Source organism: Lytechinus pictus, chromosome 1 (assembly GCF_037042905.1).
Source record: "Lytechinus pictus isolate F3 Inbred chromosome 1, Lp3.0, whole genome shotgun sequence".
NCBI lineage: Eukaryota > Metazoa > Echinodermata > Echinoidea > Temnopleuroida > Toxopneustidae > Lytechinus > Lytechinus pictus.
The window spans coordinates 32,355,539-32,372,439 of record NC_087245.1 but is presented as its reverse complement, the minus strand read 5'-3'; the positions used below and the strand labels follow the sequence as shown (position 1 = coordinate 32,372,439).

At 38.3% G+C, this 16,901-nt stretch overlaps 1 protein-coding gene across 1 annotated transcript in view; it reads left to right on the top strand.

Annotated features, from left to right (window-relative positions):
• Window positions 1–16,901, top strand: part of LOC135154373 (gamma-tubulin complex component 5-like) — a 32,574-nt gene that overhangs the window by 6,703 nt on the left and 8,970 nt on the right. The window contains exons 2-15 of the mRNA XM_064100513.1: window positions 482–588; window positions 1,969–2,080; window positions 4,212–4,308; window positions 4,789–4,871; window positions 5,405–5,634; window positions 9,476–9,565; window positions 10,445–10,538; window positions 11,516–11,681; window positions 12,125–12,361; window positions 12,793–12,995; window positions 13,553–13,668; window positions 14,307–14,575; window positions 15,010–15,259; window positions 16,225–16,363. Of these exons, the coding sequence (XP_063956583.1) occupies window positions 482–588; window positions 1,969–2,080; window positions 4,212–4,308; window positions 4,789–4,871; window positions 5,405–5,634; window positions 9,476–9,565; window positions 10,445–10,538; window positions 11,516–11,681; window positions 12,125–12,361; window positions 12,793–12,995; window positions 13,553–13,668; window positions 14,307–14,575; window positions 15,010–15,259; window positions 16,225–16,363 (2,193 nt within the window). The remainder of the gene's footprint in view (window positions 1–481; window positions 589–1,968; window positions 2,081–4,211; window positions 4,309–4,788; window positions 4,872–5,404; window positions 5,635–9,475; window positions 9,566–10,444; window positions 10,539–11,515; window positions 11,682–12,124; window positions 12,362–12,792; window positions 12,996–13,552; window positions 13,669–14,306; window positions 14,576–15,009; window positions 15,260–16,224; window positions 16,364–16,901) is intronic.

Below are 16,901 nucleotides of genomic sequence, written 5' to 3'. Positions count from 1 at the left end.
AATATAGATCAGGATCGTTTCGCATTTACATCAGATCTCCATCTATACTCCTACTCATGAATATTCAAAAGTGAGCAGGCACCGCCAGAATTTTAACTCCACGAGAAATTAAATCTTGAGCGGTACCCAGGCAATTGGCTTAAAACTTGCTGCCCGGTCACCGAGCAAGCTAATTTTGGGGGTTGTGACCATATCCCAAACACCTAAATTATGTAGTTTTCTGCCATAATGCAATTTTTTGTCACGATCATGCAGTCTGCAGCTGGAGTCTAAAAGGGGGTCATTATGCCCCTCCCTTCCAGTACTGACAAGACTCAATACTCCAAGAATATTGAAGGGTAAGGTCCTCTCTGCGGGACTTGATAATGAGGATTCGATGCCTCACCAAATAGCAACAGTGCACCTTTATATGGAGTGCATTCATAGCTCACCACAGCTTTATGTGATCTTCATTGCTACATTCATTTTCTCTCTGTTACAGGAGGGTTCGGAGAATCTAAGACGGACCTTTCAGTTTGTGCAGTCAAACTTCAGATTCCATCGCTATCTGGATCCTGACAGTCACAAAATTACAAGAACATTGAGTGGGTAAGTAATTCAATTTAATTGGGCAAAATGAATGAAAATAAAACGATTAGACCAACTGGTAATGAGACGAAATGGTCAAAGACGAAATGGTGTTTGGACCAAATGGTTATTGGCCAAATGGTTGTTAGACGAAATGTTGGTGAACGAAATGGCATTAGACAAAATGAAGGTTGACCATGTGGTGGGTGGACGAGTTGGCAGTAGACGAATTGGCAATTTACCGGTTACAATGTATCACCGCATAAATGCCACATCATGCTCAGAGGATACACACTACTGCAAATTAGTCAATGAGCTTGTGCGTCAAATAAAATGTGCATCAACATATTAGCATGACTCTATATCACTCTTAAAATTTGTGAAACATCCCCCTGGGCCCCATTGCATGATATACAAATATATCAGGCTTTGAGAAAGTATAGTGGGAAATATTCATCCGAGGGTGGTCTGGCAATTACTATTACAATAGTAATATTTCCAATCCAACCGCGAGGATTAATAATTCCCACTACGCTTTCGAAGGAAACGCCTGATATATTTGTTTTATCCCTTCTGTAAGTGAGAACTGTTCTGTAACCAATCTAGACCAAAACGTTAGATCGTCCTGGCTAAAAAACAGACGGTCTAGACCTAGCGCCTGAGCGAATGCTTTACAGCTCCTGGGTAGGCCTGCGTGCAGCTTCTACCCGACTCTGGTTAATGAGAGGTCCGCTGAGCTGCGCTCCTGCTGCTTTTTCACTCAAGTCAAATTGCAACGCGCTGGCCGGCTAACGTTAGTTGCATCGGATCTTAATTGACTCACCTTGCTATGCTTCTCTCAATCTAATGTTCCTGTATGAAGTTGCAGAATAAAGCGATCCAAAACTCTCGATGATCAAAAGATGGCCGTTTCTGCAAGTGCAAGCGCACTTGAGTAGTGCATACCGACCCAGCGCAGCTCGCCGAAACTTTCCCGTGCATGCATGCAGCGCGTATGGTCATGACTAGCTGAGCTATAGCGCGTCGCACAGCTCGCGAATCGAGGGGGGGGGGTCAAAAAAACGTATAGTTAATTTTTCCCTAGGGAAAAAATTGACTAGATGTGACGTCAGCAAGGAAAATGAACTGTTTCATGGCAAACATTTTCGTAGTAAAACTATGCTTTTTCTTCTTGTGTGTACACTCTCAATGCGACAATCTTTAAGAATGGGATATAAAAGTTGCTATTATGGTAACTTTGCCATCCAATGGTATTGTGGTAACTTGCATAAAATCCTTGATTCTGATTGGCTGTTGATCATCATTACCATGGTAGCAGATGGCAAAGTTACCATAATAGTAACTTTTATGCAACAGTGCTGGAAATTTAATCTCCATACTTTTCTTCCTCCCTCTTCCTAGAATCAGAGAGAAATTGTTGATCCATTCCCTGGCGGAGAAAGCTACTGCACTAGATAGATCGGTGAAGGCATTCCTGGAATCTCCCCTTTCGGAGAAAAATAAACACACTAAGGTAATAAAATACGCTTATGACTGCTGCGATAATTGAATTATAAATCCCTGTTTAAAAATGCAAATGAAAATCCTGATTTTTATGCCCCCGCAGACGAAGTCCGGAGGGGGCATTAAGCGTTCCCCCTGTCTGTGAGAGTCTAAGTTTGAATTCAGACTCCGCAGGTCAAAGGTCACAGCTCATTAAAATATGCGAGTTGGTTTCCGATAACTTGTTGAAATATTCAACGGATTAAAAAAAAAATTGGTGTGTAGGTAGATGACACCAAAATACAGGCTAAGTTTGAATTCGGAGTCCGCAGGTCAAAGGTCACAGCTCATTAAATATGCGAGTTGGTTTCCGCATGATATGTTATGAAATATTCAACAGATTTAAAAGATTGTTGGTGTATAGGTAGATGACACCAAAATACAGGCTAAGTTTGAATTCGGAGTCCGCAGGTCAAAGGTCACAGCTCATTAAATATGCGAGTTGGTTTTCGCATGATAACTTATGAAATATTCAACGGATTTAAACGATTTTTGGTGTGTAGGTAGATGACACCAAAATGCAGGCTAAGTTTGAATTCTGAGTCCGCAGGTCAAAAGTCACTGCTCATTGTATGTGCGAGTTGGTTTCCACGTGATAACTTTCGAAATATTCACCAGATATTAAAAATGTTTGGTGTCTGGGTAGATGACACCAAAATACAGTCACGTCACATCAAATGACCTGACTGTCATATCTTCTGTCCGAGATTATTATTGAAAGGGTGAGTCTTTAGGTCAAAGGTCTAAATTTATTCATTATATACATGTATGCATATTGGTTTCTGCACGATCAATCATATTGAATGAATTTCTGATCGCGTTAAGCAGGGGCATCTGTCAAATTTCTAGTTTTTCTTTTGAATTGTATGTCCAATATGGAGATACTTGACTGCAGAATATTATGATTGCAATCTCAAGCTTGTTTTTATTATATCAAATCTGCATTAATGTCTCTACCAAACAGCTTCTAATAATCGTATATGCAATCTCTCTAGACGTAAATCATATTAAGTGTAAACAGTGCATTCTTGGTCTTCTGACTGCAGCATTGTATACATGTATTATGTTTTTTATTTAATAAACTGAAATTGAATTGAATTTATCCTCTTAGCATATACTATTGTTTGATTCAGTGCTTATGAGTCATTGAAGTACTGTAATTAAATTTTTATCCATTTTGTAAACGATCAGCATTGCTACTATGTCTTTTGAGTCATTTACATCTGCACTATATTGTCCGAAGCAACTAAAATTCAGGCTAACAGAATAGTTTCCCTTGATGATATTGTGTCCATTTGTTTGTGCTGTTTAACAATAAAACTATATGTTTAACAGTAAAACTATCCGGCACTGAATGATAGATTTTATTCAGTCATTAGGGCCCACATATATTATAAACTTGTTTTGTCATGTTATTGTTTTCATGAATAATGGCACAAGTTTACCAAATAAGCGATATGATTCAGGCTTAAAATGTTGTTATGAATAATGGCATTGGTTTTGTATTGAGGGACATAATGCCTATCATCCATTGTTGATACAAAGTAAGTCAAAGATATATTTAAATAAGCGTTTGGTACTTAAAGTAGGAAAATAGCATCAAAATCAGAAATACTGAAGCTTTCCAACATGGTTTTATCCGAATAAAATAACATGAATGCACAGAATTCTAAAATGAAGCAATATACATATAGTGTGTATGTTGTTGACAACTCAACATTCAAGAACATTGGCTGTCCATGGGTTTTTTCAGTTATATTATAGGTGACACGATATCTGCTCCAGCGACAATTGCTCCAGGCTTTATTTCGTGTTAAGATATAGGGTTAGGGTTAGTGTTGCAATAGGGTTTTATGTTAGGTTTAGGGTGAGGTTTAGGATAGGACATAGTGTTAAATCATTCCATTAGTGTGTGGAATTTACAATGGAGCAAATGTCATGGAACCATATTATACATGTACTGTATACACTGTTTCGTTCTGTTCATTCACACGATTTTAATCCGATGAGTGCATGTTGAAGAGCTTCAGTATGTCTGTTTTTTTATTTTCAGATAGATACATGTATCTATATTTCTATTTTTTCAATTATTTTTGTCATAGACTGAGGGTCACTATGCAGTGCTGTCACTTTTGCTCAATTTATCAAACTCTCCAATCAATGCTGCATTTCAAGAGAGAGAACCAAAGCATGAGGCAGGTAAGATATGAAGATGAAATGAAAGTTTTCAATTCACACTGACCAAATCACTTTAAAAATCATGTGTTATCTATTGTTATGTGTCCATTATCACAAAATCTTGTTTAATTTGGATTTTTTTGCATTATTTTTTTCATAGTTAGTAAATTTGAATGTGCATACATGTAGGATAACTACATGTAAATCAGCTGTATGCATATACTTATTTTTCTTATCAGACCTTAATCATTTTTTCTTTTTCATTGAATTATTGTGAAGGGTTATTGAGCATGATGATCTATTGCATTGTATATTCAGAGGTAGAACAGAAAATTTTGAATATTCAATGTCACAAAGTCAACACTGCTTCTACGTCAAATTGCATAATGCAGACGAGGCTGCCAGTGTCATTCCACTTGTTAATGGAAACCCGATTTGGGTTGCATTCGTTATTGACAGTGATTGTTTTCAGCAATACTTGTCTTCACAATTTCTGTCTAGCTCCTGAACCCAAATTTGACTGGACTGGTTACCTACTGGAAGGTCTTGAACCTTTAAAATCATTCCAAGATTCTTCTGAAGAGGTAAAGTTGTTCAGTAGTAGTAGTAGTAGTAGTAGTAGTAGTAGTAGTACTAGTAGTAGTAGTAGTAGTAGTAGTAGTAGTAGTAGTAGTAGTAGTAGTAGTAGTAGTAGTAGTAGTAGTAGTAGTAGTAGTAGTAGTAGAAGAAATAGTAGTAGTAATAGTAGTAGAAGAAATAGTAGTAGAAGTAGTAGTACATGTAGTAGTAGTAGTAGAGTTAGTAGTAGAGTTAGTAGTAGTAGTAGTAGTAGTAGTAGTGGTGGTGGTGGTGGTGGTGGTGGTGCTGGTGCTTGTGCTGGTGGTAGTAGTAGTAGTAGAAGAAGAAATAGTACTATTGGTAGTAGTAGTAGTAGTAGAAGTAGTAGTAGTAGTAGTAGTAGTAGTAGTAGTAGTAATAGTGGTAGTAGTAGAAGTAGTAGTAATAGTGGTAGTAGTAGTAGTAGTAGTATTAGTAGGAGTAGGAGTAGTAGTAATAGATAGTAGCATTACATATTAATACAAATATATTTCAGGAATACCTTTTCTTTTTTTTAAAGGAGTGGTCAGATGAAGAAGAAGTCTTTATTGCTGATCAAAGTCTGACAAGAGAGGGAGTCCTTCAGATTGAGCCTCATCACCACACCTCTTCAAGAGTCCCTGGAAGCAGCAAACTGTATGGAACAGGTTGGGCAGAGCTTAGTGACAGTGTGGTGATACAGTACTGGCAGGGGGAGCAAGACTCTACACTCCATAGTGATCATGTGACACATCACATGACCAGGCAGTGGTAAGAGGCCATAGAGGTGGATTAAAATAAAGCTAGAGCACTGAGTCATAATAGCATGCACGGAGCTGCGCTGTGCCTACCATGTAAACTGGCTGCCATTCCCTAACCCAGGGAGCTCCCGCCCGCTGCGCGGGCGGGAGCCCAGGGGCTTACCGTGTATTTGACCATACTCACGGGACAAGGGTGATTTATGGTCTAAATATTTCTCCAAATGAATTGTGAAAACAGAAATTATGCACTTACCACGATTATATGGATGAAGGTCTAACGAGTGGCAGTTTCCTGACATCTGGGCACAAACTGGAACCTCAAAAAAACGAAAAGTTCTCTCCTTCTACCACAGTCTCGATCGGCCATTTGTTACGATTCATAACAAAAATGGCCGATCGAGACGGGGGTAAAAGGAGAGAACTTTTCGTTTTTTGAGGTTCCAGTCTTGCAACTTGCAACAGTTGGTTAGATCTATGCCCAAATTCTTCATGGTCACATTACGTTGAATGTTCTGTTTTTAACTCTAAATCTGACGAAAACTTCAGCTCGCGCTTCACGCTTGTTTAAAAAAAAAACAATTGGAATGAAATAAATTTAGTACCAAAATATTAAACAAAGCGAAACCAAAGATTATGCACATGTTAGAAGACTGCATGTATACCCACCTAAAAATCATATCTGTAATTTTCACAATTCTGAAAATGTCTTATCATGGTTTGATAAGACCACCTCGATCCCTTCTCTAGGTGAACAAACCTTCATTGGTGTCAACAGCATTGGGAGCATCTTTATGCAAAGCCATGCAACATTTCGTACATTTACATTCTTGAATAATGTGTCTACTAGAGTACCCTGAAAGGTAATGTAAAACATGGACAAGGAATTTTGTTGGCTTGCTAATCAACTTAGCAAATGCTTGCATGTCTTTATTGTTGTGAGACACTGCTGCTGAACGTTTCTCTGTGAATAAGGTTTTTATAGGTTCGTCGATTTGAATAGCAGTAGCAATACTTGAAGGTGTTACTTTGTTCTTCATCAGGATTGTTCATAGTGCTCATTTAAATTGGAGGCAACTAGGGCTGTTATTCCACCTTCCTCTACGACGAATCCGCCTGAAGTACATTTCAAGATGATCTTATAACATCTTGAATGTGCGTTCGTAGCAAAATGGTTGGGTCCCTGTCAAAAGATCCTCCCACACCTGCTGTGCTGAATCTATCGTGGTCACGAAACAGTTCTTCAGAATTGCCCATTTAAATTGGAGGCAACTATGGTTGTTATGCCACCCTCCTCTATGACAAATCCGCCTGAAGTACATTTCAAGATGATCTTGTAACATCTTGAATGTGCTTACGTAGCAAAATGGTTGGGTCCTTGTCAGAAGATCCTCCCACACCTGCTGTACTGAATCGATCTTGGCCATGAAGCCGAGCCATGCGTTTTTTCTGCGACCTTTAACCAAAGGTTGGCCTTGAGCGTCCTGCAACTCACTCAGGTATTTCTTTGTCTTTAGAAGCCACTTCTCTCTGTTAGAAAAGTTTGACAAACGCGTAGGTTGTTTGTAGCCTTTTGCCTTTGGACTCTTTTAATTAAAGAAGTCAAATAGTTTGTCAACTTTCTGTATGAAATCTGTTGTCTTCTCACTCCCTGCGAAGTCTTTCAAGTCATCTTTCAAAAAGTCAATCTCATCAGCAACCAACAAACTCGGTGCCTGCACCGCTATTTTCACATTTGTCTTATGTTGCTCCCGCTGAATGTGTTTAGACTAAGTTTGTTGGCAAGGTTCAGATCGTCTTGCAGCTGCACCTTGTTCAATTTCTCAATATACGACCATTTCATTTCTTCTCCATCATGAAAGTTTGTTCCCATTGTAGCTAGACATTTTCTAACCAGTTTTGCAAGATGACGTGCATCAAATATGAAATTTACTTTTTAATTCGGATCTGGAGGGTGTGGGAAGTAGTAAAGATTTCGTATCTTCAGGATTGAGAGAGCAGCTCAATAACGTTGCTTTATAGCCTGGTTGGCATAGTTGCCATCGCATGTTACACCATGCACAACCATATCTGCCTCTGTCAATGCGCAAATCAGTTGCTTCACAATTTCAGCTTGCGCAGCACCAGAAAGTAGTAAGCTACTGGAAATTTCCAGTTATCAGTTGAACCAATTACTGTGATGACGATTGCTTCTGTGGCAAGACTATCCTCAGATGCTGAGAGGAACTTTCCACAATTGACGAAACCTGCATAGTTTTGGGGATCTTACACAGTTTCCTTCTTGAGGGCCATTACATCAAACATGAGAGTGCAGTGTTTCTTGAGAGGGTCTTTGGATTTTGTCTCTTCCAAATGTTCTCTGACTTCAGATAGAAATCCTGGTTGGCAATTCAGACTAGCACTGATGACGACGACAATTTTTCAATTCATATTTTTTGTAGAATCCAAAGACAAAAGAGGATGCCTCAAATTTTGAAGTGTCCAGACACCCAACCCCCCCCCCCCCATCCTACTCATAATTAATAAATAAAGTGCGGGGCTATCTCGGGAGATCTACCCAAAATAAGAGTATTTTGTATCATTTTTCAGCGTTTTGTGGCTTAAAACGCTGTATGAAATACTTATGAAAAGATAATCCATTTCCTTTTACTCTCTGGTTGTTGCAACCTACAGTTGCACAAGATTCTGACATTTTGATACTTTTTTAGATGACGATTATCTTCCCATTCAAATGTACTGGCTGCGGTTGGTGTGTGTACTTTGCTGTGACGCAGCTGCCCGGATACCCTCACAGTTGCCCGGTTTGGTAATGGCGGACGATCTCCAGTATCGGTGCGCGATTTGCTATGAGTCAGCGCTCTAGCTTAATTTAATCCACCTATATGTAAGAGCCCCCTTATGTTTTGTCTGTAATGAGCTTTGATATTGGATGTAGATTTAGATGTGCTGGCACCAGACTGTGAAAAGGAGTGAAAATATCTGTACAGATCTTTGGGGCTCATCCAATTAACTCTGTGTTACATTTGTCAAATTGCACATTCATAGAAATTCACTGAACACTTTTCTCTATTCCTATTTATATTAATAGGGAGGACGATGCTCTCATAATATTTTGGGGTCATGAGGTCAAAGATCACAGAGGTTATTACATACATTGAAATATGTTGTTCTTATAATAACTCAAGAACTGTTTGAGCGATCAAGTTCAAACTGGTTCATGTTTGCTTATTTGAAAGTTGGTGATACATGTATTATTAGATTTAGGGGTCAAAAGGTCAGAGGTCATTATTTGAAAATGTTAGAAATGTATGTGCCGAGATTCCATCTTTTTTTTCTTTATTATCAGTATTAATTTTCTTTTGCTTTTCTTTCTGTAGTGACATAATTTTCTGTATTTAAATGATAATAATAATAGGCATTTATATTGCGCCATCTATCTAGAAATAATCTATTCCGATGCGCATTGTTGTTATCATTATTACCCCGGTTTTAGCTCGAGCTGTCTTTCAGCGCTCAGTGCATTCAAGGAATTAATCCTGCTGGGTACCCATTCACCTCACCTGGGTTGAGTGCAGCACAATGTGGATAAATTTCTTGCTGAAGGAAATTACGCCATGGCTTGGATTCGAACCCACGACCCTCTGTTTCAAAGTCAGAAGACTAATCCACTGGGCCACAACGATCCAATATGTATATAAACATGTACAAGTGTGCCAGTTATTCAGGTGTGGTTGGGTTGTCTATCATTCCCATTAAATAGGGAGAGAGAAAATTTTCTTCCAACTTTTCCAATTATTAGCACATTATTGACATGGTCAGTCTGTTCTGTTACGTACTTTTGTTCTCCTTCCCAGGTGTGAAAGGGAGGTTTCTAGTGAACCGTTCATTTCTGACATACCAAGAACTACCATGACAGAAACACAGATCATCAGAGAAAGTATATGGTAAGTTATAACTTGATAAAAAGTAGAGTCAGCAAAAAAATAATTTCATGAGAAAGTCTTTTAAAAACAAAGGTGAGTTATCCCCATAATATGGTAGATCTAGATCTGGTTTGATATTTACATTTATAAATGTAACCCTGTGGAATCATGAAGACTCATGCATATGACCACACTGAAGACCACCAACACATATTAGCACATGTGGGACAGTGTGTTGTTATTGTTGTTATTATCATTATTTTTATCATCATCATCATTATTATTATTTATTATTGGAAAAATACCCGACATCAGCAGCCAGTTTCATAAAACTTGTTATGATTTTAAAAAATTAGCAATAACAGATAAAAGCTGCTGAAATCCTTCAATCTGATTGGCTGATAGTAAATTTGTTACAGAAATTTTGAATTTGTTGTTATAAGTTTTTATGAAACAGCACCCTGGCTGGGATGCTTTGCATGTTTTGGCCATTTCTCAGCAATTACAAATTTTCTAGCAGAATCATTTGGCACATATTTTTAATTCATACATATTAATTTCATATTAATTTCATTTGATTTCGTTTGAACTCATTTTCTGATCATTCCCACAACTGGCATTTACATTTAAGATGAAGGTTTCAAAATCTTTGTAAAAGGTTGCAACTTGCAAGAGAGTTCTTAACCAGATTGCATTGACCCAAACAGTTTTTCTTGTCGCAGAGAAATTTTGAAGATGTTGCAATGGGAATACCTCACCAAGTACAAGACACAGCTTTGCGAGAGAAGTAAATATTTTGGCAGTTTTGATTCAAAGGATTTGATTCTATGTATGGATTTATCCTGTCCTCCAGGATATAAGTGCTACATCAGTTTCAAATTGTAATGTGTGTTTATACAGGATGCTTTTAGGAGCTGGTAGATCGTTCCTTTATCAGAAGAGAGATGATTGTCACGTGGCAAGGGACGATGTTCAAGTAGCACATCTCACTCCTGTAAGTGCAATATAGCTCAGCAAAGTGTTCTTTTTCCTGCATCATTTCATTTTCATCATTTCAGTATTATTATTCAATCTAAATGAAAATGAAATCCATATTTTTATTGTTAAAAATAGAAAATTCATTTCGCCAGATCAATGTAGCTCTAACCCTTACATCATTGAATGCCAAACAAGGTAGCAGCAAGTCCCATCTTCTAACGTCTTTGGTCTACCAACCGAGCCAACACACCATACTGGACTGTAGGAGACTCTCTCTAAGTCGAATCTCTTTGGACAACAGATATGTGTTTTGTTTTGGCAAAATTTGACTTAGAAGATGTTATTAACACATGTTTTGCATAATCTGGTCTGAAATAATGCTTTGAGTTAGGTTATTGTTTGACATACAGAAGGATGACTAATGCAGAGTCTACTGTACATGTATATTCATTGACCAAATACTGCATCATTCATTTATTAAATAATGACTATGTTCCTTCTTTGGAAGATCACTCCCTGACTCTCGATGGGACTTTGTAAGTTGTCTTTGGGCTATTGCCATACATATGAAAATGACACATCTGAAGCTTCAAAATGATGTATAACTTGTTTAAATGTATCAACACTACCCCACTCAAAGTACTTCATTTATTTAATGTAGAAGAAATTCATAGAGAGATTCAAAGAGTAAGAAGGGAAAATGCTTGAAGTTCAGGATTCAGTCAAGCTAGAGATGCACACACAGTACAATCTTGGTAAAACTTCTTAGCAGTCTAGGAAAAAAAAGTGGTGTCAAAGAACTCTTGGATCTTTATTTAACTTTAAAACTTCAAATTTTGATAAGCAAATGAAGAAGATTCATTTGTACTTATATTAAGCTAATTTATATCGGCTGTTTACAGAAACCAAGCATGACGACTTATCTCTCTATCCGTATAAACCCCCCCCCCCTCTCTCTATCTCTCCTCCACCCACCCCCCACTCTCATTACAGACTTCATTACATGGTATAACCAGACAGCTGGCTGAACTAGGCACAAAGATACTCCAGTTACAGTCATTCATTGACAGGGTGCAGTCCAATCCAATGAGTTACTGTACACCTCGGAAACCTTGCCACCCATCAATCTCCTCAGAGAAGGAACTAGAGTCACCAAAAGGTAATTTCTTTATGTAAAGCTTATAGTTATGGACGCCTTGGAAAGCTGGCTTAAGCCTCTATATTCAGATCCAAAATCTGCCCCTGCTCTTTAGGTTGGCTGGATCATGTCTTGGTAGGTCAGCATTGAACTTGTATTTGACAGGTTCACATCTCCAACAATCACTCATTTACTAAATCATTGTTATGGTTGTTCCAACATTCATGTTGTTTTTTATGTTTTGTGATGAATTATCTGATATTTCAATTTATGAAGGCATTATTTGTACACACATGTATGTTTTGAGAGTAACCAAATCTAATTAACTCTCGGCATAGCACTTTTGCCAATTGGCACCCAATAATAGATATTCTGCAAAGCTGTACTGTCACTGGAATATCAAGAATTTTTCCTGAACTTTTGATCAATTCATTTCCACCGGTCATCCCAAATATTCTTCTTAGAACTAGCCAATGAAGATCCCCAGGCCGACCCTTTGACGGCGACCGACACCAAGCCAGAAGGTCCAGGCAAAACTCAGTTGCTTCCTGATATCCTCAGAGATGCCAAGGTCCAGGATTCTGCAGTGAAAAAGCGCTACAACTGCCAGACCTACGAAGCATTTGCTGACGGTCTTGCAACGGTTCTCCAGGAATTCCGAAACTCACTCATAGAGGTGGAGAAGAAGGTCGTTGCTCAAGGTATGAAGGGGAATCCAGAAAAAGGGCTTTAATTTGCATCCACTTGCCTCTTATCTCATGAAGTGTGCAATTGATTGAATTCGAACTTGATCATTAAAAGCCAATAATGACATCGTAGATTGTGTGGAGAAAATTGTTTCAGTTATCACTTCCAGACAGTTTTGAATGATATTAGTGTAAAATAAGCTGATAAGTTGAGCCTGCAATATTAAAGATTTGTGTAACATCTGGCTCTTTATAATTAAACTATGGTTTAAGTTAACTGTAGTTCAAAATACAGGTCAAAGACTCTTCATTTGGACAGAGTTTGATGTCCAGTAGATGTTCTGTGGTACAAGCATGATATCTTCCAAATTTGTTTCATCCCAACCAGTCTCGTCATTGCTTCTGTCATCGCTTGCACCTTACACATTTTCTCTGCTCTTTTCTAGATGAGACCTATACACTGTGTATGTTCAAAGACTGGCTGTTGTCCACATGGGGTCAAAGACTTCACCTAGCACACACCATGTACAAACAAGGCATAGAAGGTCCCTCTGAGGATCTTTCAGCCCACAGGGTCTATACGTTGCTTCATGTTCTTCATATGGCCATCAAAGAACAGTTTTGCCTTGCTTTCCAAGACAAGAAAGAGGTAAATAAAGGATGAAAAATTGATGCATCTATGAAGTTATATTTCATGATTGCATTTTGTTGTCATGCCAATAATTATATTAATGATAATAATTCATTCATAGATTGCATAAACTATCCAACAATAAGTATATATCTTTGTAATATAACAGTTTCCTGATATGCCTGTAATTATTTAAATATATGTGATAGTTTGTACAAATTGCCAGTATGTGCAAAATGGATTGGCATGATTTGAGCAGAGCAATAACTTTTACTATTGCCCTGCTCAGAAAATAATTGGTTTATAAAACAAATATTGACTACCCTTTTATTCGGGTATAGTAAAAACTCTCACTCAATGAAATTGAGACTGTAATAGTGTACTATTTTCCCTTGACCTTCGGTCTCAGGGGAAAAGGTAGGCCTGTAGATCAGTTTGGGGCAGTAGTATAGTTTTAATATTGCCCTAAAAAGCAGTCAATATTTGTATACTATTGTAGGAAATGTATCATTGAGGGCTTCAAGGTACTCTCAATGATACTTGCAAAATGGTGTTTACTACGCTTACTCTCCTAGCTTGATCTCCTGTGGCATCTATGGACGGTAACAGCGGGGCCTTACACCAGCTTCATCACTAAATGGTTACAGCATGGGATCTTATCTGACCCTGCTCGAGAGTTTGCCATTCGCAGGTGAGCCACATCCTTCTAGAATGCACTTAATTGTTTAGGGTAGGCCTTAGTTGAAACGGGCGGTCCACCGGTGCACCCCAAAAATAAAGAAGTTCATGAAAAATTCAGTGTCACCAAAGATTATGAATTATCAACCAATTAGGCCTTTATTTCCTTATCTAGATCTATATATCAAATTTTTCACGTGATACTGTTATTTCCAGACCATGGTCAAACAAGTAAAAAAATAGTAGTATGAAGCAGGATTCCTCAATTTTCTTGCTTGAATTTATTGGCCCGAAACATTTTAATCCTGGCTTAGTTAGTAATGCTTAGTCTTTTGTGACGCTGAATTTCTTATGTAGTTCTTTGTTTTAGGTTCCTTAGGTTTTTTTTTTTTTTAATGCTGAGCGGTCAACAGTAAAAGAAAAACGGGATGACTCGGGCGACCTGCATTATTAAAAAATGATTGATATTAATTGATACTGTTGATATTATCTCAAAATTTTTGCATCAAATGTTTCATTCAAGACAGTATCATTCCCTACAAATTGTGGTTAAACTTTTTATTTTGATTGGCCATTATGTACTATTGCTTTAGTGTCTCTTCATGAAATTGTTTCCTGGAAAATTCAAACTAAATCTTCAATTACTTGAAGGAACCCGGAGATACACATCAAATCAGAAAGCTACTGGAAGAAGGCGTTCAGCTTACAAACCTTACCAAGGGACGACACAGATGGGGCTCTTCTTTCCGTGCCAGCGAAGACCAAGAGAGAGCGGAAATCATCAGTCAAGAAGAGCGTGCCGAACGCAGTACCCGAGTTCCTTCAGCCTGTCCTGTCACACATTCTGTTAGCAGGGAAGTCTATGGAGATCCTTGAGGCGACAGGCAAGCTGACAAGAGCAAGACAGGATGTCTTAGGAGGTAAGGTTATCACAGAAAACCCCAACACTTTCAGATCTCATCAAGGGGTCACTCCATTAAAGAGAAGGATTCACCTTACAAAGAGTATCCATATAAAACTTGAAGTCACGGTTGGTGATCGTTTAGGTCATGAAATATATAAGGTTAGGACAGAAGGGTTGTCCATTCGGTTATGAGCTGAGATCAAATGGTCTTCAGCTCAGGAGGTGTAAAATTAGATAAACAGAAAACTCCTGAATCATGGGAGATTGAATTATATGGAATTTGTTAAAGGCTTATTTACTTGCAAATAATAAGCTGTCCATCATGCAAGTCCATCGGACTTATGCAAGAAGTACTTGGAAAGCACAATTTGTTTTGAATTACCATGTCTGTGACATTTCTATGTAGCATGTGTCGGTCCTTGACATTGGTTGTTATTATTCGCTTTACAGAGCTATTCCAGTTATCCAGGCCTGCAATACTCCAAGGGATGCTCAAGGATACCCAGACAAGGAAGCCAGACACCACCAAGGCACCTTGCCCAACCTCAGATAACGTTGCTGAGATGGTTCAGAGGCAACTATCCCTCCGGGGCTTCAACGATCCCCTGATAGCCCATGGGATCAATCACGCTGCTTCCGATCCCGATAATGCAAGACAAGGTCAGAGACAAGTTGAAGAAGGGATAGACAGGAACCCAAAGTGAGTACTTGGTGGTGCATCTTGCCCAGTGATCGGCATTATGGATATGATGAACTTCATTTTTCATCCCGTTCCTGACAAGATACTTGTTGATACTTACAATCTCTGTCAACCTCACTTCCTTCTCACTTTCTTCACGCCTTTAGCAACAGAGAACCACATGCTCTCTTTGTTCTACATCTACTCCTTTCTGTGCCATTCCCAAATCCAGAAAACAGGCTGGCTTCAATTCTTTTCAATCCCTTGCCCCATGTCTTTGGAACAAACTCCATCCAACTCCACAAAAAGTTACCACACTTGGCCTCTTGAAAAAGCATTTGAAAACACGCCAATATAAGTATAACGGTTATCCACTTTATACAAAGTTTGTATCCTCTTGAAAAGGCGGTATATAAATCCATCTTTAACGGGTCGCGTCAAATGAATATCTATTGACCTCTTGTGAAACCTCATGAGCTTTTATTGGGAGTAAATTATAATTTGGTGACTGACAAATCACTGAAAATACCTGTACAGCTGCATCTTTGGGGCTTAGCCAATTAACTCTTTGTGTGATACATGTGTTGAATATTTATATCATTTCACTGAACAATCGTCAGAATTAATTTTCTCTTTACTCTTTTGTATTAGATAAACTAGAAAATTCTTTCTATATATGTCCATATCATGTTTAAAATTTTACAAGCTGCAATAATTACAGCTCTTATATTTGATTCAACCACCTAATACAACAACTTTTCAGTATGGTAAGTACAGAAATCAAAATGATTCAATACAATATGATTTTCCCAGTGAGTGTATGCATTTATCCATGAGGATTACCATTTGTGTGGATCCCTTGTTTGTAATGTTTTTCTGAAAGGGTGAATTATTCAATCATTATTGTTATTATTCTTATTATCATTGTTGTTTTTGTAATTGTTATTATATCATTCATCATTCACACTGATGTTTGTTTTTCCTAGTTTGTCGAAACCCTTGGAGTTGGTATTATACCGAGACCTCTACCCAGGCATCATTAGTCGATGTCAATCAGTGTTTTGTCAGTTAGCCACTGTCTTCAAAACTGACTTCAACCTCCAAGATCATCTGCTCTCTCTTAGAGTAAGTATTTGTCATTGTCATGATAGACCACGGTTCCATGACATTTGCTCTGGCGACAATTGCTCCGCTGTAAATTCCACACACCAAAGGAATGACCAAATTCAACCCTGGATTTTACTATACCCTATCCTAAACCTAACATGCAACCCTATTGCAACCCTAACCCTATGTCTTAGACGAAATAAAGCCCATAGCAATTGCCGTGTCACCAAGACCACAGACATTTCATGTAGCAAGACATTCGCTCATGCGACAGTTACTCCTCCGCTAATTTCTCCTAAGATACAATGTGAAGTTACCTTGAAGTTTCCTTGATGGCCACATCTCACTATCTTCACGACGAGGGTGTACAGATGAGTGTGGCAGGGTTAAGGAGGCTCTTAGAGCCCACTTAAAAACCCAATTTTGATAATTGTATCTTAAAATGCAGGAGTATGTGTGCCTCAACTGTGGACTGTGGGAGTTTATTTCATTGATTGACAACCCTTTGGCTAAAGAAGTATTTCCTTATATCCAGTCTAGAAGGTTATGATTGTGA